Source organism: Oculina patagonica, chromosome 3 (genome assembly GCF_052425735.1).
Source record: "Oculina patagonica isolate OP01 chromosome 3, crgOcupat, whole genome shotgun sequence".
NCBI lineage: Eukaryota > Metazoa > Cnidaria > Anthozoa > Scleractinia > Oculinidae > Oculina > Oculina patagonica.
Genome location: NC_135760.1, coordinates 8,049,606 through 8,074,955, shown reverse-complemented (window position 1 = coordinate 8,074,955; position 25,350 = coordinate 8,049,606). Strand labels below are relative to the sequence as shown.

Below are 25,350 nucleotides of genomic sequence, written 5' to 3'. Positions count from 1 at the left end.
CTTGCCGAGCGTCGTTTCTGTAAGAGCACGGAAGCTTCATACGTGAATGGGAACTACCGTCACGCAGGGAAGACTAGAAGCGAATTTTTAGAAATGATATAAATGTATGACGTCATTAATGGAGCGGTTCAAAATAATAATAATAATAATAATAAAAGCTTTTATTTATCCACCATTCTTGAGCACGTGTGTGATGTTTTGTATTGGCTATATATTTTTTTTCTTAGCTTTTTGTACGGCAAGACAACGCTGTGCGCATAGTGTTTTCCTGCAACCTTCTGCTGCAATCGTCGCCTTATTCGACATTGACACAAACCATTTAAAATAACTTCAAGGACCGCAGTGTCGTGTCCTTTGCTTGCCTCCAACAAAGACGCTAGTCTTTTTATAGACAACCCCAATGTGTAAACAGGAAATGGAATTTGGTAATTAATCTTAATCCCTTTGGTGAAAAAGATTTATCTCAGTGATATATTCTGCCTCAGCAGAAGTGCACGACAAAACCCAAATAAAGGCATTGTTTTTTCCTGTTCGGCAGTTCTCAGAAATCGAATGACGTCACTCGGTGTATGGGGGTGAATACCACCATGCCTCACGTGGCACGTGGTCAAGTGTGTGCAAAGTGGTTTACGCGACAATTCTGCAAAATCAAGCGGTGTATTTCTCGACCTTGAGGCTGGATAACTTCATTAATCGTCGCTAGGCCATGAAGAGCTTTTACAAAATTTGCTCCAAGATTCACAAGACAGCCGAGTGCATTTTGGAGATCCCGGGGAGACTTTTGAAGGCACATCTGCGGATTTCGTGGCATTTTGATTATTTGGTATTAAGTTAAAGAGGAAAAAATGCCTCGTTTTTGTGGTATTGCGATTATTTGGTGGTATCACTCATGAACGAGGAAAATATCTCAAGCTATCTTAAAACAATCGTGCAAGTATTGTTTAGCTCTATTTTTTCTATCACGGAGTAAATGCAAAAGGGTTGGTGTCGACACAGTTTCTCCCCATTTTAGTATACCGCGTAACCTTCAATTTCAAAATCATAGAGTTCAGTTTTAAAGATTCATCAAATTTAATTTACCAATTAACTCGGCAAGTGATAATTGTGGACCACTTTTAACAATTAATAAAAGTTTCCTGTACTGTAAAACAACTAAAACAAGGTATATTAAACATCCGGCCGGTGAAATTTTGTGACTGAATCCGTTGTAGGGTCGTTGGAATTACTACAGTGCTCAGTGACAGTCAGATCGCAGACCTGAATGCTGTGAAACCCTCGAGTACTGAATGCAGAATCCCGGGGGAGTACTCCCCCAAAGTACCGATACGGGTATGTGCCGCCTAATGGGGTCGTGATTTTGGGCTCCCGATCTAGAACGGGGGATCCATTTTAGAGACGATTCCCAGAACGGGGTATGATAATTATCTCGAACGCACGCTAAGCAATGTGTATTAAATTTTTGGTGGCGGCTAAATAGACGTAGAAACAATAGAAAAATTCTCACTGGGAAATTGACGACGATCAGATCGACTGTCCTTATTTTTTACGACTCCCATTTGAATTATGCTACATGATGTAACATTTTTTTCCTGCGTTTTTTATAGCACGTTTTTCACGCACTCTTTAAATTAAGGACGTCATTCCACCGAAATACAACTGACAATAGATTTTCGCTCAAACTTTGCCTACTGCTTGTTCATCCCAAGATAACTTTATTTGTTAAACAAAAAAGAGGGTTTCCGATATTCGTTTAGAAGCAGTAAGACCTTGACTATACCCTGTAATTCCTTACAATATCAGCAATTATATTTGCACGAGTACTGGTTAAGTTCACATTTCCTTTTGGAGGGGGTTGAATAGGTTCGCAGATTGACGGATTGTGGATTTTTCCAATAATCGAGCGGATTCGCGGGTTAGCTAAGAATTTTGGCCCGGATTCTGGACTCTTCATGTCAGGAAGTTCGGATCGTGGATACTAAACGAAGTTCGGATCACTTTGGTCGGTCTTGGAATTGTTGCAGAAACAAGCAATGAAAGGAAACTTCTTAAACAATTGGCATAAAAAAAAAACATATACTGTCCATTACGTTTAAGTAATACGGATGCGAATTTTTACGAAAATAGTGGCGGATTGACGGATTTGGCCAAAAAATAGCACGGATCGGCGGTTTTCCATACCCCTATTCAACCCCTTCTTTCGTTATTTATTTTTCTACAATAGAAATTTGTTCATATTCATTTAATAGAAAGAAGGTGATTGCTTTACTCAAAAAAAAAAGAAATAGAAAAAAATTATATGTCCCGGTAGTCGTTTACGAGAAAACGACGATTTATCCCTTTTGCGAGCCAAGCCGCTGGATGCGTAACGCCATACTGAGGAATGACCTTAAATGCTGTTACGCCAAGATTCCAAAAAAAAAAATGTTCAGACTTTTATAGCGGAGCTCCAAGCGACCCCAGAGCAGAGCCCCATACACACAGAAAATTTACAGAACCATGCTTTTGGTTTTTCATGGTCATAATACGAACCCTGTTTGTTTTGTTGCAGAATTAAAGGCCATGTTTCTTGTGATAGAGTTAATAATAAAGTTATTTTTTCTCCATTGAACAAAACGGGTGTCTCAAATGGATTTTTTTTATTTTTTGTATAAAAATAATTTTAGATAGCTCAAGATATACAGTGAAGTAGATAATTAATATAAATTATTACTATCTGGAATACAATCTGTAATAATTTTAAAATTAAGAAATTTATTAATAATTTATCTATAAAGTATAAAGAACACTGATTCTGATAAATATATTTATTTAGAATTGTATATATTAATATTATGCTTATTTGGCCTCTCTTTTTTGATATAAAAAGATAGATTTGTTTAATTTGTTTTTGCAAGAAAGACTGTGAATATCTGTAATATTGTCATAATAAAATTATTATTAATATAAATAACATTTAACTATACAAAGCTATCAATTTGATTTTACAATTTGCATTCCCCCTCCCATTTATTATACTATCTAATTATTTAGAAATAATAATTATTAAAATTATATCAATTCTTAGAACTATGCACATTCGTAAACACCCTGGTTTTCTTTGCTTTACAACGGGCAAATAACGGTCAGTTATGCACTATAAAACATTTTGTTTTTACAAATTTAAAATAGTTGCTTTATAATAAATTATCAGCAAACTTCATCCATGTAATAAAGCTTTCTGGCAAGAATATAACTGTATAAAAGAATTGAGTAGACCTATTTATCAAGGAAAAATGAATAAATAATCATTGATTTCATTATAATTTCATTTGATTTATATGCATGTACATAGTACATGTAAGGCTGCCAATTTATATGATTTTCTAAACTTTTAGTATTAAATTAAAAAATAAAATTGTAACTATCACCCTCTCACAAATCTACATAAAATATATGTATGTTGTTGCATAACAACTGTACATACATGTCACATATATGCAAAGATTTTTAAAAAGCTTACATATATGTGACGTATATATGTCACCTATATGTCAAAATTATACCAGTCTGCAAAGAAAGTCCTGTCCAATAGCCCAGGGCTAGGGGATTTTCCTGTTGGGCTAGTGGGGTTTTTCCATCACTTGACCAGTGGGCAAGTAACATTTTTGGAATTTTACTTGGCAGTTGAAGTAACCTGGCCACTGAGAAGGACTTTGGACATGCACACAATGCTTCCAACTTGTCAAGAGCAAGCTGGAAAATCAAATTTCTTTGCATCTTGTATTTGTCACATTTACCAGTATGTGGCATTTTTTTGGCACATCTAATTTTTTTGTATGTCACATCGAGCTTTCACCCAATCATGTAATATACAGTTTCTGGATTAAAAGTTAAATTTGTTTAGAATCTTTCAATAACTTTTTTGTGGATTGCCACCTATCTTGTAGAGCTGTGATTATACTCCCAGGTAACTGCTGGTGGGCCACAATCATTTCCTGGATTTCTCTCTGAACCTGGGAAGGATTTGGAAATTTCAATCAACCTTGCATCTACCCTACATTTTATTATAATTTACTGCATTGTGAGCATTTGCCAAATGTGTTTGATATTAATCTAATTATTACTAGTGTAAAACTCTGATAACAAGCCCCCATCCCCCAAAAAAATTCGCCCACCCAAAAATAGGCCACCAAGAGTGAGATGTGAAAATCCTTCCAATCACCCCTTCATAATAGAAACCTCTTCTGAATATTAGTTTTAGCAATTTAAAAGGACAATAAAATTCCATCTGCATAAACCTGTCGAGATTGTTTCAGAGACAACAAAGTTATTGGCTGGGGAGGGGTCTGAACTTTCTGCTTCCCATACCATTTACTCCTCCCTCCCCCCCCCCCCCTTCCATTGTGGTTCCTTTCTCTTTGTGCTATTAATATTGCAAAATAATATGCTATGTTGGAACATTACTCCCAATTTCTCAATTTTTTAATTTTTTTAATTTTTTTAATTTTTTAAGAAATTCTAGTGAGCAGCACACAGCAACAGATCTTGTTAACTTGCTTTATTTTCTCCGACCGGTTTCGTCTGATCAAACAGACTTCATCAGGAAGTTTGAACAAGATACATAAAGGAAATTATTTTATACCTATGCTATAGAGTACAAATCACGTTCCAACTAGGGTGTGAACAGCAAAAAACACCTACAGAATTGCGTACAGGATATGACTAAAATCCTGCAAATGTGCAATGTTTAATTTTGGGGCTCACGGATTTAACGTTAAATCCGTGAGCCCCAAAAGTTCCCACCGCCTTGACAATCCCACTTCTAGCCCTCTCTTCTTCTGCTTCCATTCCCTTTTCCACATCCCAGGCTACTAGGCTCCCACCTTCTCACCACCTTCACAATATTTCAGTAGCGAATCCAGAACTTTAGATAAGTGGGGGGGGGGGGGGGGCTCGATCATCAAGATCCTTCAATTAAAGGGGGGCCCACTCTCAAAAATAATTTTTCTTGGCCCTACGAGCCTCTATTTGGCCTAAAAATAAGGTGGGGCACCTCCCCGAGATCCACCACTGTATTTTGTAATATTTTGCAACAAGATTGAGACATTACAATATTTTAGAGTTTAAAATGTCCATAATTATGATGATTGGGAAGCTAGCTTGAATGTTTTGTGTTTCAAGATAACACTTCATTTAGAGATGTTTTACAACGTAACATGCGGTATTCTTCAAGTGTTCACCTTATCTTACCCTCGGTGCAGCACACAATTTATTGTCAAATTCTTCCAAATATATCATGTCTTATAATTACAAGTCCAAAAAAATATTCAATAGAACTGCACGTATGATGACTGCATGATTAAGAACTTTTCCTCACCTTTCCAGCAAGTTCATCACATGTTAGTTTAGGATCATAATGCACAGGATCTCCTATGAATGTTCTAAAACATGAAAGCCAATCTCAACTGAAGCACATGTAAGCATGTCTAAATTCACAATACGGTAAGATTTCTGTCAGTCAAAACTAGTCAGACAATACAGTTACATAATTATTTACTCGTGTCATTTTATTTCTCATTAATTGTCACATTCTTGTCAGATTGATCCGGGAACATGTACATCAGTGTTTCAAGGAACAATTTGTCACCTGTTTTTTTTTGTTTTTTTTTTCACAAAGTAAAGGGTAACTAGTGCGGTATTTGGCTATAGTTACAGTATTTTCTTGAAAAATAGCCATTCCTTTGATCATTCCCTCTCTCACTGAATAATCTCCCCCCTGCCTTGTAGTGAGAATATTTGAAATAATTACCTTCCTTGAATAGCTGTCTACCCCCCCCCCCCCACCAACCCATTCCCAGACCTGAAGGATATTGACACTGAAAATTAGTCCAAGAAACCAAAGTTGAGAACACTTAGGAAGGCTGCATTTAGTAAAGTTTAAATGGATTAATAAAAACAAAACATTTAGGTCACTACATGTACTTTCAGTGAGTATTTGAACCCTCCTCCCCCCTTGATTGATTGCCTCCCCTCAAATGACGGCCCCTTTTGGTGCAAAAATATTACTTTTTGCTCTCAGCTATTTTTCAATACAGTATTTTCAGGCCAGGAGGGGGAGAGATGTCCTTAATTGAAAAACATGAATACTTTCAACATAATTATACCTTAACTTGACTGGAAATCCACCATACAGAGGTACTAAAGGTAATTTAGTCCATTCATATAGCTTACGGAACCATTCTGCAACAAGATCACAATTTTGATAATCTCATTTTGTTCTTGTCTTAGTTAAACTCACATCTTGGTAAAAATGCAAAACTTTGGTTTGATTAAATGATCTTTCAGCTGACAATTTTCATTGAAAATGAATGTACTGAATAAATAAGAGGGAGAGACAGGAGAGAAGTGCAGTGGGACACTGTGTGACCATTACAAATTAGTCATGTACTGTAACTGGTCGAAACCAGTCGTCAGAGAAAGCATGTGTAGTTTCCATGTTATTGAAACCTCATTGAATAAAGGTTGTTAATTTAATGTATTGACTTTGATGATGCCAATGAGTACTGATAAAGATTGATTCATCCATACGGGCAGGTGGCATTGTATAAAAATTATTCAGTCATGATATTTTACTTACTGCGTCCAATTTGAATGGAGCGGATAGCTTCCCTTACATTTTGGGTATACACTGGATAGATGGGCTGTGAAGAGATTAGAGGATTAGTTAACAAGTAATCCTGAATTAATCAAGGTATACATGGGGAATATTTTAGAGACTTTTAGCAATTAAATAATTGTATATATTTTATAACTTTTAGCTCACATTTTTTTTAGCAAATTTTTAAGCTAGAAATTTTTAATCAGGAAATGCGTCACACATACATGTATTTAAAGCTTTAAAGCTTTGAAGAATTTTATTCACTTCATTTTATTTTTGTTTTATCTTCATTGTGGCTTACCTGTAAACTAGCTGGTGCGTTCCCGCAGATTTTGCTAACCATATCTGCGGGACGCATCGAAACCATAGCTAAGTGTAATGACCACATTAAACATTGTATTATATTGTATTGTATTGTATTATTAAATATTCAAACATGCAAAAAAGTATCGGGTAATCACTCACCACTTTGGCTTCAAGTGCTACCTTAGCAAATCCACGTCTACCATTCCATATCATTGTGTAATATTCATCAGAAAATAAAGCTTCTCTGACCCCTCCTGGAGAAATGGCCAATAATTCACCATTCTATAAAAAGGATTGTACAATGTCTAACAGATCAGTTGTACCATATAGCGACACATGGCTGTCTGTGTCAACCAGCAATGTCATTCTCGCTATCTCATCCCCACAGGCACTTGTTGATCATGCCCAGGCTTTTAGCCAGGATTTAAAAAGTGGGACTCCAAAATTTTTATTAGGCATGACTTTGTCCCCATAGGAGGGCCTGAGGGGCATGCAACGTGTTTTTCTGCAGTTATGAGTGCAAAGGTATCTTAAGATTTCCAAATTTGCTAAAAAACCCTCTGTATACTGAGAGTTATTCATAATTATTAATTTTCTCTGAAAGGTGGCAGGTCCATAGGACGCCTGGACTCCCACCTGGCTAAAAGCCTGCTTGTGCCCCAAGCTCAGCTGGCTAAGAGGCACAAACTGTTCTGGGTACAAGAATGTCAGCGGTGTCAGTCCATACACGAAGTTAGTCAACATTCAAGTCAAGATCAGTTCAATAAAATTATTTGGTAAAGGTATCAGCATGGTTACAAGCAGTTAAATGAATACATATTTTTAGCACTGACAGTATATTATGGCTGCATGGCTCGACAAAACCCCCGTGCAGTTGTCCGGGACAAGTAGATTTTCCTACCAGACAAGTGACTTTTCATAATCTCTTGCCCGATGGGCAAGGGCCCTGGCAAACCATCATCATGAATTTTTAGTACGTTTGAGAACCTGGGCAAGTGGGTATAGTGTCTGGGAAAGAAAAAATTGAGAGTTACTTGCCCCACAGGCAAGCTGGAATTCAAGTTTTTTTCAAGCCCTGGGCTGTATCAGATGTTCACTGGTTGGTGTGGTGTGTTTTCATATTTTCTTTTGAGAGTTTTTTGCACACTTCTTGGTTGGATAGAAACCCGACTTGTGGAATTTATAATAGGCTAGAAAAGCTCTCAGACACTTGCTTTGTATTTATTTAGCAAATTACCGGTATGCACTTATTGCCACTCTAAATTTCTAAATCACTTTTTATTCCTTGACAGTGCATGTTCTGTTATTTGGATGTTAAAACATTTTAAGCATGTCCGAAAAAAAAAGAAAATCAAAACAAATAGACTGATAGTAATTTTAATGATTACTGAATTTTATGTAACAGACCTTAAGAATCTCTACACACTGCTCTCTGGAACGTCCCTCAACAGCTCCACAAACTTCAAGAAGCAACTGAATACCTATTATAATAGACGGATAGAACCTAATATTGAATTTGTTCAAGACTATAAATATAACTATTGATTATAAATATTACCGATGCTTGCATCTAAGCGTGAACACGTGCCGCCGAAACATGATCTAATTGGGTATCAAACGTGGCATGATTGGTCATTAAACGTTTGAAGTTTAGCAGACTGTAACGGCAACTTTCGCGCCGAAACTTCAACACATTCCGGTTTCAAACAGTCGAAATGGCGGAAAGATTGGATATCAAGACTTCCTTCGACAAATTGATCCTGATCTGTGTCGATATGCATTTGCAGGTTCACTTGAATCACTTCTAGTGTAAAGTTTTGCCTTTTCTCAGTGTTTATGGTGGGCATTTTGAGCGTGAAAGTTGCCGTTACGGTCTGCTAAACTTTCAATGTTTCATGACAAAACATGCCATGTTTGATACCCAATTAGATCATGTTTCGGCGGCTCGTGTTCACGCTTAGATGCAAGCGACAGTATTAAGGAGGCTCACAACGGTTTCCAGCACTCTCCACCTCTTATACTTTGATGGGTCAGTACTGCTGACAATTGCAGCTACAATTAATTAAATATAATATCAAACAAAAATATGAAATGTCCAATCATTGCTGAACAAGTTCTGGCTATTTTCATTACGTCACTGGTAACCACAGAAACAGTAGAATCTGTTAAAACACCCTTAATTTTTGCTCTAAGTGCTTGTAACTCAAAAATAGCTCGGTGACCCCCATTTCCATTATGATGGAATAATGATCAGCATGTTACAATACAACTTTTGGCAAAGTTTAAAAAAAATTTGTATATGGGGTTCAGAGCCACCTTAAATTTTCGAAAATTTAAGGTGGCTCTGAACCCCATGTCTACCCACTGGTCATCCAAATAAATTTGAACCTGGCATCTATTTGGGCCTTCTTGAACATTTTAATTTAAAATAATAAAGTTAATGATAATTATTAATAATGGTAATAGGACTGAGTGGAGTCCAATTTGGTCTGTAATCATAGGGGTGATTTCCAAAATTGGACGACCACACAGTGGGAGTCCGATTTGTTTAATCACGAGTATGATTACAGACAGAATTGGACGACATGAAGTCTTGTTACCAATTAATCAAAACTATGATAAAATTTGAGAAACAATTATAAACTACCGGTAATCTTCGGTTATTTGGTTAAACACCTTTATAACTACTGAAAAACATAACAGTTTACTCCACAAAATGCACAACAACAGCACCCGCAAAATGACGCAATATCAACACACAAGTCAGAATATCCCTGAGCTTCATGCATACTATGTCTTTCAACCATCGCAGAATAATTTTAATTAGTGATCAGTAATTAAAACGTTCAACATTTTCAAGTTACCTGGTATTTGAAATAGAAATGTGGCTGCCACATTTCTTAGCCTTCTTTTCTTACAAAGCAATAGTCTGGCTAGGATATAGTACATGTCCAAAGGTAATGCTCCATGGTAATATATCAATAGTGCTGGACCCTCGACTGGTAGCTTGTCCATTCCAATCAGTTCATAACCTATTATTTACATATCAAAAAAATAACACGACATTTAAGTCAACTGCACACTTACAATATAATATTTCTTCAAATAATAAATTCTTGTCACAAGGTCTAAAAAGGTTCAAAGCATAGCTTTCGACTACATCAAACACAGTCTTCATCAGCAAAAGTGAGCTGAGAGGGGGGGGGGGTTTGGATGGAACCCCTCCTCTGGGTTTTCGTTCTATTAAGGTGAGGCAAAATTATTTTCTACTGAGTAGAAAGTCTTTATGACATTATTTTTGTCACCTGCTGTTTGGGCTAAAATGAGCCTGCGGAGTCGGGCCAAAAACAAGGACTGCTTTCAAGGACTGCTGGCTGTTAGTACCAGTACCAGAAAATCGGGGTATCTCAAGGTCCCTTATAATGTTTTATTCTTATTAAAGTGTACATTTGATTGATGGATCAGATTGCAAATTTACTTATGAATATTACCTTATTATAGGAAATTAACGCTTGTGTTAATTAAGGTATTTAAAATTAACGCCACTTAAATTAACAGGAATCGAAGGAAAAATTACTTCCCAATTAAGGAAAAATTACTTCCCAATTAAGGAAATTAACGCGAAAGAGGGAGTAAAATTTAAAAAGGAAGGAAATTAACGGGACGAACAAAAAGAAAGAAACTTGTTGGGACAACAGGAACAATTTTTTTTTTTTAATACTAGGGGTTAGGCGAAGCGTTCTTCGCAGTTTCAGTGATACCGGCAGATTTCCACCCAGATAAAATAAGGCCTTGTCCTAGGAGTCAAGAACGTCTGGACTGTAGCGAGAAATTAGGGCCAAAATAATGGAAATTAAGGTCATGGAAATTATTGCTCCACTTAATTAACGGTGCCGAAATTAACGTTAACAAAAATTAACGAGAGTTTGTCAAGCTCTCATCGACTCTTGTGGAAAACTTGAGCATTTCAAAGTCATTGAGAGCGCATGACAGTCAACAAGAGTGCATAAGAGTTCCATCCTTGTTTACCCTGGGCTTAAGATGTTTTTAATTCATGTTTTGTTGTTGTTGTTGTTGTTGGGTTCTTTTTTTGATCATACACATACAGGAGCTCTGCTATAACACTTTGATCAGCCATGTGACTTTTAACCGTGTGTGTTCTGTTCAAGATTTATGAGGCCAAGGTCACTATAAACTTCCTGTTGAGTTTCCTGTTATTTTAAACGCCTGTGTTGGAGCTACATGTAATAAAATACACTGTTATTATAATGGCCGTCAGATTACCCTATAAAAGCTTACTTATCTAGGATACTTAATACTACAAAAAAAAAACACTTTTCATGAATTTTTAACCATTTATTTGACCTAAGATATTATATTATTTTTTCCTATAATTAGCTTTCCAAATAAGTAACCGATTTACCCCCGGGAGAAATTGGAGAGTTTCCTGCTCCAATTTCAAAGATCACGCGCAGGCTTTTATCATGCAAGTGTATAAATCATCTACGCATGCAAAACTCCGACGCAAAAAAATGTTCTTCACGTAAAATGAAAGTTTGGCTGCATACACTTGCATAATCATATTAAAACGCCCCCGTTGGGGTCACTATGATAACCCAACACTTGCAGAAGAAATAAACAAAACCGCTTAGAATTGCATTGGCTGCATGTGACCGGGTCATATATTTTTGATAGACTTCGCGCACGGGTTTTAAAAAACGCCAAAATGTATCAATCTTCACACCTACGTAGCATAAACACATGGACAAGAAATCATTAATAATTTCACAACCATTGATACTTACCGTGCCAAAGGAGGCCATGCGAATCAAAAACTGCTGCCACAGTTTTCATAGCGCCATCCCAAAAGTTCCCCGAATACGCATCGTAAATTTCGCGCCGCCTGTGTCGATATACATGGAGAAATACTGCACTACCATACATCATAATAACGATAACTACAGGATAAACAAATACCACGACGAATGGCGAAAGAAGGATCATTAGCCAGTCCATTTTTCGCAAGCGTGAAAGCGGATCGACCTGCGATCTGCTGATCTCTGCAACCGCCGTGTTTTGGTTGATCTGTTTTTTTGGTGAACCGCAGTGGAAAGAGGGGACCTGGATCCAGTCAGGGAAGAACACAATGAGGTATCAAGTGGTACGTTGTCTTTGGGATCACAAAGTGTAGCAACATATTGAAATAAAAGAAAAAATTGCTGTGTGGTGTTCCAAAGTGAAAATCCGAAAGTTTGTTAATGTTATTTTGTATTTTAAGTAACGTTTATTGCTATGTTTTGTCACTCGATAAAAAAACCCTGTAAATAATGACAACGAATAGAGGTCATGCTATGTGTTGTCTTACACCACATGACTGTCTATTTTACCGCTGGCACGAGGAAGTTACTCGACATTCGACAGTCCTCGTTCGATCGCGTTCGAGCACAAACGGAAGGTTAGAACCGCTCCCTGGTTACACAAAGCGGTTTCGTTATCTTACATTATTCTGAACGTGGGGATGTTATTGTAGCGCTAAAATGACAACAACAAAAGTAAAAGATCCAATGCTAGACAACTTGGTATGGAGCGACTTTGAGTACAGGCTTTTCGAGTTCGTTGATCGCTTTCCTCTGCCACAAATAGTGAAGGTGCAAGAAGGTTACTATGGCCCGACGGAGGATTCTTGCATCGGGGCCGAGCAAGTACTCACGCTGCACTCCGTTAAAACAACGGAGAAAGTGTTAGCTCGAGATCGCAAGAAAAAGGAATTGCACATTCCTCTAAACTGTTCGCAAAAAGTCGAGCTTCGTCCCGCCGACTTTCGAGGCATTTACGAAACTGTCGAAGAAATAAGCAGAATTCCAACGAGATTTGTGAGAGTCACCCAAGGCTACTATCTAGAGGAAGAGGCAGTGAGCGTTAATCCCGGCGACAAGCTGGAAGTGGTTCGCGTGGAGCACGGAATTGGAGGGAAAGAGGACTGTGTATTGTTTCGTACAGAAGAAAGGAATCCCATACGATTACCTTTTAGTGTGAGTGCAGGGTTTCAGACCTTGCTTGATGGTCGAGAGTATTACCTGAAAGAACTGATGACGTCAGCACTGAAGCTGCCAGTATACTTTCAGTTTATAGATCCACCATCCATAACTCGAAGATCAGGTGAGAACGTTTTCAACACTTCTCTTGGCGTCCTCTCGCTTGAAAAGGTTTACCAAGATTCCACTGTCATTTGCTCAACAAAAGAGGGTAATGTAAGAACAGTGGTGAATTGCCCTAAGCATCTTCCAGTCACGATCAACGTAGCACGCGGGGCACTGTCAGATGACAAGGATTATGTTCGCATCTGTCGCTTCTTCCATGATGGTGTGAGTCTTCTAAAGATCGAAAACATGGAACTTCAGAACATTTATGCTTCAAGGGACACTATAAGAGAGTACGAGTATGTTATAGACGAGTCAACCACGCCCCCACCCCCTGTCCCCCCTCGTGACAGCTCCTCAGGTGGATCAAGCTCCCAGGTTTCTGAAGCAGGCGGCAACGATTCACAAGATTCTGATGAAGACAAGCATGAATATTTGTATATTGATGAACCTGAGATTGTAAAGCCCAAAACTTCCCAGGAACCAAAGAAAGATAGTGCTGCAGCTCTACCTCCTGGTGACTCAACTCAAGCTCAGGATAAAAATTCAAATAAGACAATACCTAATGAAAATGATGATATTTACTTAGAAATAGAGAGCGGTCCTCCCCAAACACCAACAGAGGGTAGCGACACTACGCCAATTCAAAAGCCTGTTAAACCGCCACGCAAAGTGAAAGTGGAGTCTAAGAAGAGCATGGATGAGAGTAAGCCAGAGGCGAAAAGCACACCACCACCTATAAAGCCAAAGCCCCCTTCCATAAAAAAGAAGCCTTCAATACAGCGGGACAAGGAAACATTCGTTGTACCTGATGATTTGTCACAGATGTCAATAAGTGAAGTGTCTCAGTTCTTGCGGCACTTCCACTTTGACAGTTACGTCGAATTATTTGCTGATAACGACGTAGACGGTGACCTGCTTGTGAGCCTGAATGAGGAGGAACTTCAGGCACTTGGAATGAATATATTTGAATGCAAGAAAATATTCAGGCTAGTTGGTGGATGGAGACCAAAGATATAAATCTAAACTAACTGTGCCCTCTGCTCAACTCTGCTCAATGGATGATTGCATTTTCAATGCCTATCTAAGGAGACAGTCTAGACATTTTAAGGAAACAGAAGCTCACTTCAGCAGGTTCAAAAGGCCATATCTGTGGGTTGTGATTGGTAGATTTGGACCCATTTTGTTTTTTGCTTTTTCTTTTCTTCGAGATTAGTTGATTGCTACTGTAATTATGTTTGGCTGAGAATTGAAAAAGCAATAATATTATTGTTAGATGGGTTTTGTACTTCCAAGTTTAACTGTTGTTGAAACACACAGTAAACTAGTCCATTACCATTTTGCTGTGTTATGCAAAGTGCATGCTACTCAAACTGAAACCTCAAGTAAATGAAGTAGAGGGGGACAGGAGGGTGGGAACCTGGGATTAGAGCAGGCAGGAAGTAATATATCAAACACAAGAGGTAGTGTTTCATCGGCATATCCAAACATCGAGAAGAGGGTTGAAAATATGACGTGCAGCGGCGTATTTTTGATCAAATTTAAGGTGTTTGGATAGTTGATGAAGCACTGTCTCAAGACTTAGTGTTTGATATATCTTTTTAATTGAAACAAAAACTACAGAGTAAATGGAGAAATAAAATCGTAAATATCTATGCTAATAAAGACTGGGTATCTAGACCTCTTTCCCTCCACTATAAAATGGTAAAATAGTAGGGAAATGTAACAATGCAGGAAACTAATGTATGTAGTGTCAGTGATGTCGTGAACTAGCATTCCATCAACTGAAGGAGGAGTTAATTTGTCATTTCATGGTAAAGAAACTAAACAATATTAATAGCTTCTGATGTGTAAATTTAAAGTTAGACTTTTACATTGTTTTTACCAAAGGACTAACAAGCAATTTATTGTACATGACTTGGTCCTTGTTTCATGCTAGTGAAAATTACTATCAGATGTGTATTTATATTTTTTTCTGTGCACTCTGGTTGTCTGTCATTTAACAGTGCTCAGAGATTGACATTATTTACACTGACATATAACCATGTATGTCAAAAAAAATCATCTGGCTAAAATGTTAAAATTTGTTAAGTTATGCTATAAAGGCATTGACCAAGTCAATAAGTTTGCTTGGTCCCTAAGTTTCCATAATATGTTTATTATTTAATACATGTTAATTGGCTTATTGTGGTTTTCAGTGAAATGCGAGCTCTGAAATTTAATTCTCGACCACCGGTTTACGTTTTTTGCTGCCGTCAATCATCTTAGCGGACCTCTCGGGAAACAGAAGCTCACTTCAGCCAGGTCAAAAGGTCATGTCTGTCAGTTGTGATTGGTAGATGTCGATCCATTTTGTTTGTTTCTGTTTGTCATTGGCAGTCGCCATAATAATTATGATTGACGGCAGCAAAAAACGCAGTCAGTAGTTGGATTTTGAATTTCAGAGTTTGCATTTCAATGAAAACCGCAATAAGTATTTTTTTAAGGTCACATAATTACTAGGTAGCTGTATAATATACAGTGTAAGTTATTCAATAAGTCTAAAAATATTAAAATTAAGCTAAGTAACTGAGTGAAACTGCAAGTATGGAGAATGAGCATCCCCCTCAGCAAATTTTATGCAAACTCCCTTTGAGCTTCTTCTGGAAAAGAAGGGCTGGAAGAAATGAGAGGGTCAGTGAGGAGCTGAGGCAACTTCTGCCTGAAGTTCTTATAATGGTGTATATTTATGCCTTTCTGTTTTGGAGCTTGCATGCATGTGTAAAGGATGAGTGCACTTTTAAATAGTTTTGCCAAAATAAATGTTCAGCTTAGTGTGGCATTTTGTGATTAAAATTTTAACAACTCTTGCAGTTTCGTCATCTTTCCCTTGAATTAAATAAAGAATTGTCCAAGAATTGTTTTCCCTTATACAAACTTAAAATTTTCTTTTCTCATGTTTACAGATGTGTTGGCAGACAGTCCCTTCCCTAGGGGAGTGGGGAGGCAAACTCTGCTGCGGGGGGAAACTCCAATATAGCTACAAGAAATAGCCCAGCAGAATCAAATACTGTTAGAAATTTAGTTTTTCCTGGCAGGGGGCAACTACACCCAACCCCCGCCGCCCCCCGTTAGGATAACTTACTCGATAGTCCCTTCCCTATCCTTCTGCTGATAATCTGAGGAATAGGCAGCAGAGCAGGGGGGCTGTGGTCCTCCAAACAAAAATTGAAGGGGCTCGACCCCCAACATTTCAGTGCTGAAAGTATTGCTAGCACAGCACAAAATTGGTTTGTCAAGACACAAATTGTTTTAACAGGGTCATGCTTGGTGGGATACTATGGTGTAGGACTCAACGAAACTCATTTCCCCAAAACGCTACCAGGAGAGGTCCGCAATCTGTTAACTAAAGATTGTTTCACTTATGTCCAGGATTGAACGCAAGTATTGTTTAATGAGTACTTCATGTTTGACTGTGTTATTTGACATTTCAATGTTACTTCATATTTGACAGAATTTGATGTGTTTTGGTGAACTTTTATCAATGGGGACACTTTGTGATGCCTGTCATGAGGAACATGCATCTCATTAGCGGTCAATCCTGGACATATCTGGATTGTTTTTGACATTGCCTGTGGCATTGGCAACTTCAGCGCGTACATTTTCTGCCCTCCGACATCTAAAGAAAAACCCCAAAAGCACCATAAAGCATGATCATGATCACAAATCGATTACAGACACAACGGACACTGTTAAAGACATTTGGGAAATTTGAGTAGGGGGATGCCCACCCTGGGGGGTATGCGCTTGGCTTGGAGTACAATGGGCCCCCCACGTCTGTGAGGGCAGTGTGTAAGCTGTTACCCAAAGGGCTTAATGAGTGAACAATAGTGAGTTTGGGCTTCTTTTACAAAGATTGGATGTGAGCATGGTAAAAACAACATACCAGTAAGTAATAATACAGTGGAACACCACTCTACAGTCACCTGCTTAATACGGACACCCGTTGATATGGACAACGGACACTTTTTTGTGACCATGTAAAACGTTCTTTTACAAAGTTAACCTCACTTTACAGACACTCTTTGGTCACTGGTTATCTTTGCACCATAAAAATAGTGACTGGGTGCTAAATGCGCCCCACTAGAAAATGAAAACTTTAAACAGATTAACCCATTTTTATTAGAAATACAATAGCATAATTACATGCCATGCTTGACAACTGTAAGTCCAGTGTTGGACTGCCGTGAACACACATTTGACTCATTGAACGAGCAGGTTCTTCAGTTTGAACTTAAGTGGCAACTAAGGCATTAACCATCATTCTGTTGCTTTAAATTTGTGTGTTTTAGTCTTTGTATTTTTATGCAGTGTGTGCGTGACGTTTATTCTCAGAGCCCGCTTAATATGCCCCCCCCCGATAATACAGACACTTGGTGCCACTGTGAAACCAAACATGAAAGTGTCTAGAAAAAGACAGTTGGCCCAGTTAAGGCGATTCCTTAATACTGCACTGAACATCCTTACTGTACAGAATTGTGTGCAGGTAAAAATGTACCCAATATACAGGTTTCATTCAACACTTGATATAAACACATACACATTCACGACAGTGCTATAAATACAATATAAGTGTAATAGTTGAGGCCATCGTGAAACTTAAAATTTATTTATTTCAAACACATTTCACTCAGATTACAAGTCATGCATGCAGCAGCAGTTTATTTCAAACACATTTGAATCACTCAGATTACAAGTCATGCATGCAGCAGCAGTCAGACAAAACCATTTTAAGTGTGTTAACAATGATTACAGTTTAATAACAGCTTCAGCTTAACAGCCTTTCAAAAGTGTGAAGAAATATTCACCCAAATAAAGTAAAATTTGTGTAAATAATCATACAAAAAATACAGCATCCACAAACTTCTTCTGCAAAACGTCATCTGCAAAAAAATAAATAAATAAACACCTATTTAAGTTTAATGCAGAAGATAGGAAACCTACAGGGGCCAAAAGTTGGTGGTTGTCTATTTAAAACAGACCAGGGCCCCCAGGGAGGGGGGTACTTGGAATTTCAAAAACTCAAGACCCAAAAAAATCCAGAGGGCTTCCAACATAACCCAAAAAAAAATCCCTAGATCAAAAATTAACCCCTCAAAAATCAACAGCAAAACACGTTTGTTTGTACTTTATTTGCAGAACTATGCAGCCAAAGCACTACCACAAATCTTCAGATTGTTTTAAATACCCAAAAACATCCCAACTTAAATCAAAAAAATACTTGCCAAATTTCCTACCTAAAAAAAACCCGGAATCGAAAATTTCGAGCCCAAAAAAAACCTTTGATCATCCCCGTCACTTGAAATCCCGAGTACCCACTCTGGGCCAGGGCCACTAAAAGACAAGGTTTGATTACCCCATATGCACCTCCTGTACAATACAAGAGGCACGGTGGCCTAATGGTTAGCGCGCTCGACTCCGAGTCGAACGGCCCGGGTTCGAGGCCTGGCCAGGGCGCTGCGTTGTGTTCTTGGGCAAGACACTTTACTCTCACAGTGCCTCTCTCCACCCAGGTGTATAAATGGGTACCGGCGAATTTACTGCTGGGGGGTAACCCTGCGATTGACTAGCATCCCATTCAGGGGGGAGTAGCAATACTCCTAGTCGCTTAATGCTACGGAAAGCGGGATAAGCTCCGGCTGTATGACACAGACTTTACCTTACAATACAAAAATAAGAGTTAGTTTCAACATATTGCGAGGTATATAAAATGAGTAGTAAATTTTCCGTGGTCTGTTTTAAAATGATATTCACCACAGATGTACCAGTAGTAAATGACATTATTTTCTTGGTTTTTGCTGTTGTTTTTTTTGTTTGTTTATTTTGGGTGTGAGCACTGTTGTTTCAGTAAAGCATACCAGTAATTAACTTAATGAACTTAGGATATTAATGACAAAAAGTGAGGTGGTCAACAATGACGAATGAAACAAAAAACGCTCTATCCTTATTTAACAAAACTCCAGGCCCTAAATAAATGCCTTGTCTACAAAGACTAGTATTTTTTAAATGCCTACCACCCAGCCTGGCATTTAATGAGAAGATATGGTAAGTGAATGCATTGTGTTGTTCCAGAAAATATCCATACCCCTCCCATGGAAGGTTTTTTGTTTTGAACTCCCCCACCCCTCTAGAAATTCGACGTAAGCCTCATACTTTCCTTTAAAAATTTGTCTTTTAAAGCTGTGCTCTTAAAATTATTGCAGGGTGTCCGAAGGCTTTTCTGAAAGAAAGCTTGGATACCCAGCTCTGAAAGCTTTTACACGGTGGACACAAAGTGACCCAAAAACGCTCACCTTCATTCATCTTTTTCGTTTTTGATACTGGTTACCTGAAATTTTGCATAAATATAGAACTCGTCCTTCTGAAAAATCGTATGTTTTTTGTTTTTCGAATTTCGAATTTTTTGGCGGGAAAATGACGTCACAAAGTTGGCGCCAATTTTTTTTTAATAAGTATGGAACATTTTTTGACAGTTTCTGAAAGAACTTGTCGCAAAGATCTTGAAACTGAAAAAATTCTGAGATATGTCAATCTAATCAAAAGTTATCGCTAATTGAAGTTTGAATTTCCCACCATTTTGTTACTAAAAATAGCTCAAAATGGCAGAAAACTCAAACTTCAATGCACCATAACTTTGGTTTGGATTGACGTATTTCAGAATTTTTTTCAATTTTAGGATCTTTGCGACAAGTTCTTTCAGAAACTGTCATAAAATGTTTCACATTAATTAAAAAAAATTTTGGCGTCAACTTTGTGACGTCATTTTCCCGCCAAAAAATTCGAAATTCCAAAAACAAAAAACATACGATTTTTCAGAATGACGAGTTCTATATTTTTGCAAAATTTCAGGTAGCCAGTATAAAAAACGAAAAAGATGAATAAAGGTAAGCGTTTTTGGGTCACTTTGTGCCCACCGTGTTTATGATAGCAATGTTATACAAGTCGCCCAAAGACAAAAGTAGGTTGCCTGTGGTACCCAGCTCTAGTAGAGCACAGCTCTGCTTTTGAGACCCCCCACCCCCTTGGAATTTTCAATGACTTTCCATGGGGTATACAATATTTTCTGGAACTGCACATAACTTTGAACGAAAATTTATAGCAATTTTGAGAACTGTACCTCCTATGATTGTTCTGCAGCCTGTGACTCTAAATACATTTCTTTGGCCACTTTCACTGCATCATAGTTTTTGTAAAAATCTTCATACTGCCTTCGTTTAGGGTCTGCATAACCAAACTTCCACACACAACCAGCCACAATGCCCACAGCTATTGACCTATAAATGGCCCGCGAGAGGCTTTTCTGTACAAAACCACGAAGCTGAGGAGGTGCCATAGCTGTGGGTAGAAAAAAAAATACCAAATTACATTCAATTTTGACCTTGCAACAAGGCTAGCCAGGGCTGTATTATATGAAAACTTAACTTATAAAACCCAAAGTCTATTTTTTTGGAAAGGACTTCCAAGGGGTAAAGTGACAAGCAACGCGCCCTGATGGTGGTGACATAGGAATTTCTAAACAGCGACAAGTAATATGAATGCCACAGAAATGCGACAGCAATAGAACAAAACACTAAAAAATGATGGCGGCATTGGAAAGTAGTACATTTGCCAAATTATAATTATAATAATTCAGAATTGGCTCACATAAAAGTGATTCAGTATACAGATCAAAGTCTCTTCGAGATCTCGACGTTTTTGCATGAAGTATGAGTCGAAGGTTTATCCTGTGCATTGTTCTTCGAACTTATCATTACAGTTTCTTTGTAGTTTAGTTTAACAATTTCCTATCTTCGCGGAGGAAATGCAGCCATATAATTTTGTCAAAAATGGCTCGTCCGCACCGGGTATTTATACACATATTCCTTAACATTACAAAAATAAACAGTGCAAATTTAATCGAGATCTGACAATTCTATACTTTAAAATTGCAAGGACCTTTCGAGGCAGTCGATTACGGCAGCGAAATTAGCAAATGAAACAGCAAAATTTGCCATCTCTTGCATTTGTTTTAACTTCAATAATATCTTTGAAAAGAGCGAGTTTTTTGGTATGGTTTATTTTTGACGTTTGTAATTTTTAAACGATGTAAGTGCTAGTGATTATTTATTCGTGTTTTAGTTACGCAATCCATTGTTTGTGCAACGCTTTTTATAGATCGCCTTTCAGACACACGTGCGTTGAGATAAGAAAGCTGACATGTCACTTTTAAAATTGTTATATAACGTTTGTAAATGTGACAAGTCACGTTTTTTTCACGAGATCGCAAGTGATCACCCACAGCGGAAAGTAATCCCTTGAGAAATTAAAACAGTCCCTTGATAAATTAAAAAAGTCCCTTGAGAGTTTACAAATATATGGTTCCAAATTTTGTCCACTAACCCCTATTCTATGTTTTTAGCTTGTAAACAAGCAAAAACGTCGAAAAAATACCTCCGAAGAATTTCAGTTTAAGAACATATAGCCAGTTGATTGTTAAGGGCAAGTAAGTTTATTTAGGAAGGCAGCCTGGCAAGAACCAACTCAATGAACATGACAATAATATGTTGTAATGAAATTTGTGGTTGATGATTATTGTGATAAGTCGCTTTAGATTACTGCAAACAAATATTAAATGGAAAAAAAAACAGTGTTATTTTATTGTTTCAGTTGGCGATATTAATGACTGAAAACTACGACCTTTAAACTTCACCATGATATATTTTATCAATAGTTATAATTTCATACAACAGAAATATCATTGACTTCAACAGTAACACAAAATTCTTATTACAAATTTGTTTAATCAAACAGACTTTTCTTAGTCTTATTTGTAAACTAAATGTGTTACTGTAAACTGTACATAGATGTCCAATTCCAAAGTAATGCTGTTCATAAATTGTCTCTTGATCTATGTATACCCAAATAAGGGGGGGGGGGGGGGCGGCCCTCAAAAAAAAAAAAAAAGAGCGCCAGAAAACAGCGGCGTAAGCCGCTAAGTGTTTTCTTAGCTTTATAACTTATGTACAAATATTGATATATAAAGAGTTTCTTTTGTCAGTTTACACTAAAGATCACAATTACTTTACTTCGAATATTTATTTCTTAGTTATTCATAATCTTGAATTGTATGAAAGGGAAGCGTAAGCTTAATGTATCGTTGCACAAATGGTACAGCAAGCAAATTATAAAGACTACGTTCATATTGACCAGTATGCGTAATACGTGATCATAATCGCGCCGAGAAATGACTCCATTACGGGCCACAAACGAGCCGTCCACAGAAATCAAGTACACAAACAGGTTTAGCAGTGTTTAAATAACATAGATTAGGTTGGTAATAACAATCTTAATTACCTGAAAATCCACAGAATATGGAGCTTGTAAAGACTTCGAAACCTCTTCAACCAAATCCAACTTGTCCGTGTATCGGGAACTCTTGCGCGTAAGTTGTATGGGTAAGCCTGCTGACCGTTTGTGTGAAGGCGCCAAATAGTCAAAAACTTCGTCGAGTCGCGTTCGAACTGTCCGTACCGTAAACTGATTTCCGAGCTTTTCGAAGCTTTTACGATATTTTTTGTTTCCAAAACTCCGGTAAAAAAATACCCAAAAACCAAATAAAGAAGAAAAGATAAATTTACTTTAAACCAACATTAGAAAGTGAATAACGTCAAAGACGGAGGCATAAATATCAAGAGACAAATCATCTTAAAATCTAAAAACACTTTTAACTATACTTTTATTCATCTGACAAAACTAGAAAACAAATTTCACACCCGGAGACACCTAATCTTCAGAACTTATTGATGATAATAAATCCGTTATTTTGCTTAAAGTTTTTATCAGTTTGCTAACAGTTTATTTTATCCACTGCCGATTTAGAAGAGTTAAACAATATATAAACGCATAAACGACCAAGTGTTTTCACAACGCGCCCAGGCAGCTGATGACCTGCAAGAAAAAAAAACAAATAAATGAATAAAAATAAACTGATGCAGCCTTCGACCTAAAATAACTTGTATTTAACAAAAATCAATAAAAACTTTCTGACAAAAACTTTTCTCTTTTCTTTTTAGCCTATAATCATCACATGAACAGTGATGAATAAGTAGTGGTTAATTATGGGGAAGGCCACATTTTTTGTCGCTCTCCCTCCCCTTCGCTTTTTTATAAAGCAAAATTGAAAAGCCTCTCTCCGTTCTGACCCCTCCTCCTCCTCCTCTTCCTCCTCCTCCTCCTCCTCCTCCCAAAAAGCATTATTTTGTACTTTTCTCGCTTCTCGTCTCAAAGTTACCTTTAGGAACCCTTTGGGAGTAGATTGCAATCTTGTAAGAAATGGGAGTGGCTCAACAGGAAGGAAGGAAGGAAGGAAGGAAGGAAGGAAGGAAGGAAGGAAGGAAGGAAGGAAGGAAGGAAGGAAGGAAGGAAGGGAAGGAAGGAAGGAAGGAAGCTTCACTGAAGACAAGTTCTAGTTTCTCTTTGTAGTCAAGAGCAGAAAACTGTGACTGAGGTGGTCACATCAGTGTCACATTGTTATCAGTGGACTGGATACCTAAACCACAAAGTTGCATAATTGGGGGCGAAACACTGGTTGTGTGGCGATCGACTTCCTGTAGGCGAATCGACCTGTAGGCGAAAATACTTGTAGGCGAAACAACCGGATTCCGATGCAAGAACGACCAGGTCTTGGAGGAAGGGCTAGAATTGTAAGTGGTAGACAGATCTAGATCGATATGGAGGATAAAGAAATCCCGGGAAAGAATGCGCTTTCCATTGCTCAGTGTCTAGATCAGTAGCAGGCGGGAGCTGTAGTAGGATGGGGAGAAGGAGGTACAATGGGTTACACTTACCATAACCGGCTGCCAAGACCAAACTACTACAACATTCATGACCTTTCCCACATCGATTGGCTCTCCTCCAATTGTATCGCCTTTGCCTCCTTTTCTGCGTCGAAGTCCTTATAATAGTCTTCATAACTCTTCTTTCTAGGCCAGGCAAACAAAATATTGTACGAGAATCCAGCCACCAAGCCTGCGCTTACTGCTCGAATGAGTGATCTCTGTAAACCGCGATGAACCATTCCACGAAGTTGAGGGGGAGCCATCGTGTACAGTTATGAACAAGAACTGAAAGGTGCAAGGTAATTAAGGTATACAAAGAAGGACCTGTGAGATAAGACAGCAAGATAAATTAATTAGTGTTCTTATTTTTGTTAGTTATTTCCTATTTTTAAATTTAATTATATATTATATATTTTAATATTTTTAAGTTTTAATATTGTAATGCGCTTTTCTCATTTACATGTTAAAAAGCGCAATATAAATTCAAAACTATGATAAGGTTCCTTATAAGCCGCATGTATATTCACTCTTCTGGGTGCCATTTTAAAGGAGTCCAATTCCCCTTTGTTACTCTACAATGCGAGAATGGCGCAGTCTTCAAAACGGGGAAATACAAGGTGTCTTCGAACCCGAAACGCGACATTCAAACGTATTTACTCTACGCCAGGTAGGAAAGTTAATCATTCCATGAGCGTGCCTAGCCCCCCACGGCCCCACCAAGTTTTCGTTTTCGTTTCGTTTTGTGAGATGGAGATTATAAACAAAAAAGTTCACCTTTTATAACCCTGTAGGTGTTGTTCGAACCCAAAAATCGACTGTATTAAAAACAGCGTCAGTAAAGAATTCGTTTTAGTCTTTTCTTTGTCTTAAAGAAACTGCCATTACATCAACGATTTTCATTTTCTATAATTTTCTTTTCATTTGCCTGTCCGATATAAAGTAGGTAAAATGGCCAAACCTCACCCGTACAATATCATATGGTGAAAGCAGCTTGGCGAGAACGGACAAAGCACAAGGCCTTTGTTTTTCATAGGTGAACAGACAAAGAAATATCGCAGCATTTTGCAGTACGTATTCTTCCCTTCTAAACATTGTCATTAGTTGAACAATCTGAAACTGGTTCTGTTTAGCTCATGGCAAGATACGCACCGCTCACACAGACTAGTTCATTCCGAATTCAAAGTTCGCAGCTTATGGTTCGTCAGTTATCCTTCTCGCTCGCCTTAGCTCTTTCGTAAACAACTCGTGAATGACACAAGGAAATGAGTTGGTCAATTTGCCAAGCACGGACGTATGCAACATATATACCCACCTCACACAGCCCCTCAACAGTCGCCTCAAAGCGTTCTAAAGAGGGCAGGGAATTAGTCAAGAAAACGAGCAAAATGAAATGCTCGCCAGACAGCCAAAT

The 25,350-nt window shown here is 37.9% G+C and overlaps 2 protein-coding genes and 1 long non-coding RNA gene across 3 annotated transcripts; 1 reads left to right on the top strand and 2 right to left on the bottom strand.

Annotated features, from left to right (window-relative positions):
- Nucleotides 1-2,621: 2,621 nt before the first annotated feature.
- LOC144646353 (DGAT1/2-independent enzyme synthesizing storage lipids-like) lies at nucleotides 2,622-12,044 on the bottom strand. The gene is made up of 8 exons (XM_078505912.1): nucleotides 11,749-12,044; nucleotides 9,808-9,975; nucleotides 8,351-8,424; nucleotides 7,103-7,225; nucleotides 6,617-6,680; nucleotides 6,144-6,219; nucleotides 5,357-5,420; nucleotides 2,622-3,992 (listed from the first exon to the last, which is right to left on the bottom strand). Exons 1-8 carry the CDS (start codon nucleotides 11,957-11,959, stop codon nucleotides 3,870-3,872), a joined length of 903 nt encoding a protein of 300 aa, XP_078362038.1. The 5' UTR covers nucleotides 11,960-12,044; the 3' UTR covers nucleotides 2,622-3,869.
- Nucleotides 12,045-12,247: 203 nt separating this feature from the next.
- On the top strand, nucleotides 12,248-15,929 carry LOC144646352 (uncharacterized). Its single transcript, XM_078505911.1, has 2 exons — nucleotides 12,248-14,667; nucleotides 14,718-15,929. The coding sequence occupies exon 1, from the start codon at nucleotides 12,481-12,483 to the stop codon at nucleotides 14,101-14,103; it is 1,623 nt and encodes a 540-aa protein (XP_078362037.1). The 5' UTR covers nucleotides 12,248-12,480; the 3' UTR covers nucleotides 14,104-14,667; nucleotides 14,718-15,929.
- A 1,786-nt stretch (nucleotides 15,930-17,715) lies between these two features.
- On the bottom strand, nucleotides 17,716-24,283 carry LOC144646351 (uncharacterized). The gene is made up of 4 exons (XR_013569394.1): nucleotides 23,949-24,283; nucleotides 22,456-23,049; nucleotides 20,240-20,457; nucleotides 17,716-18,005 (listed from the first exon to the last, which is right to left on the bottom strand). It is a non-coding gene; the product is annotated as an uncharacterized LOC144646351 (long non-coding RNA).
- Nucleotides 24,284-25,350: the final 1,067 nt, after the last annotated feature.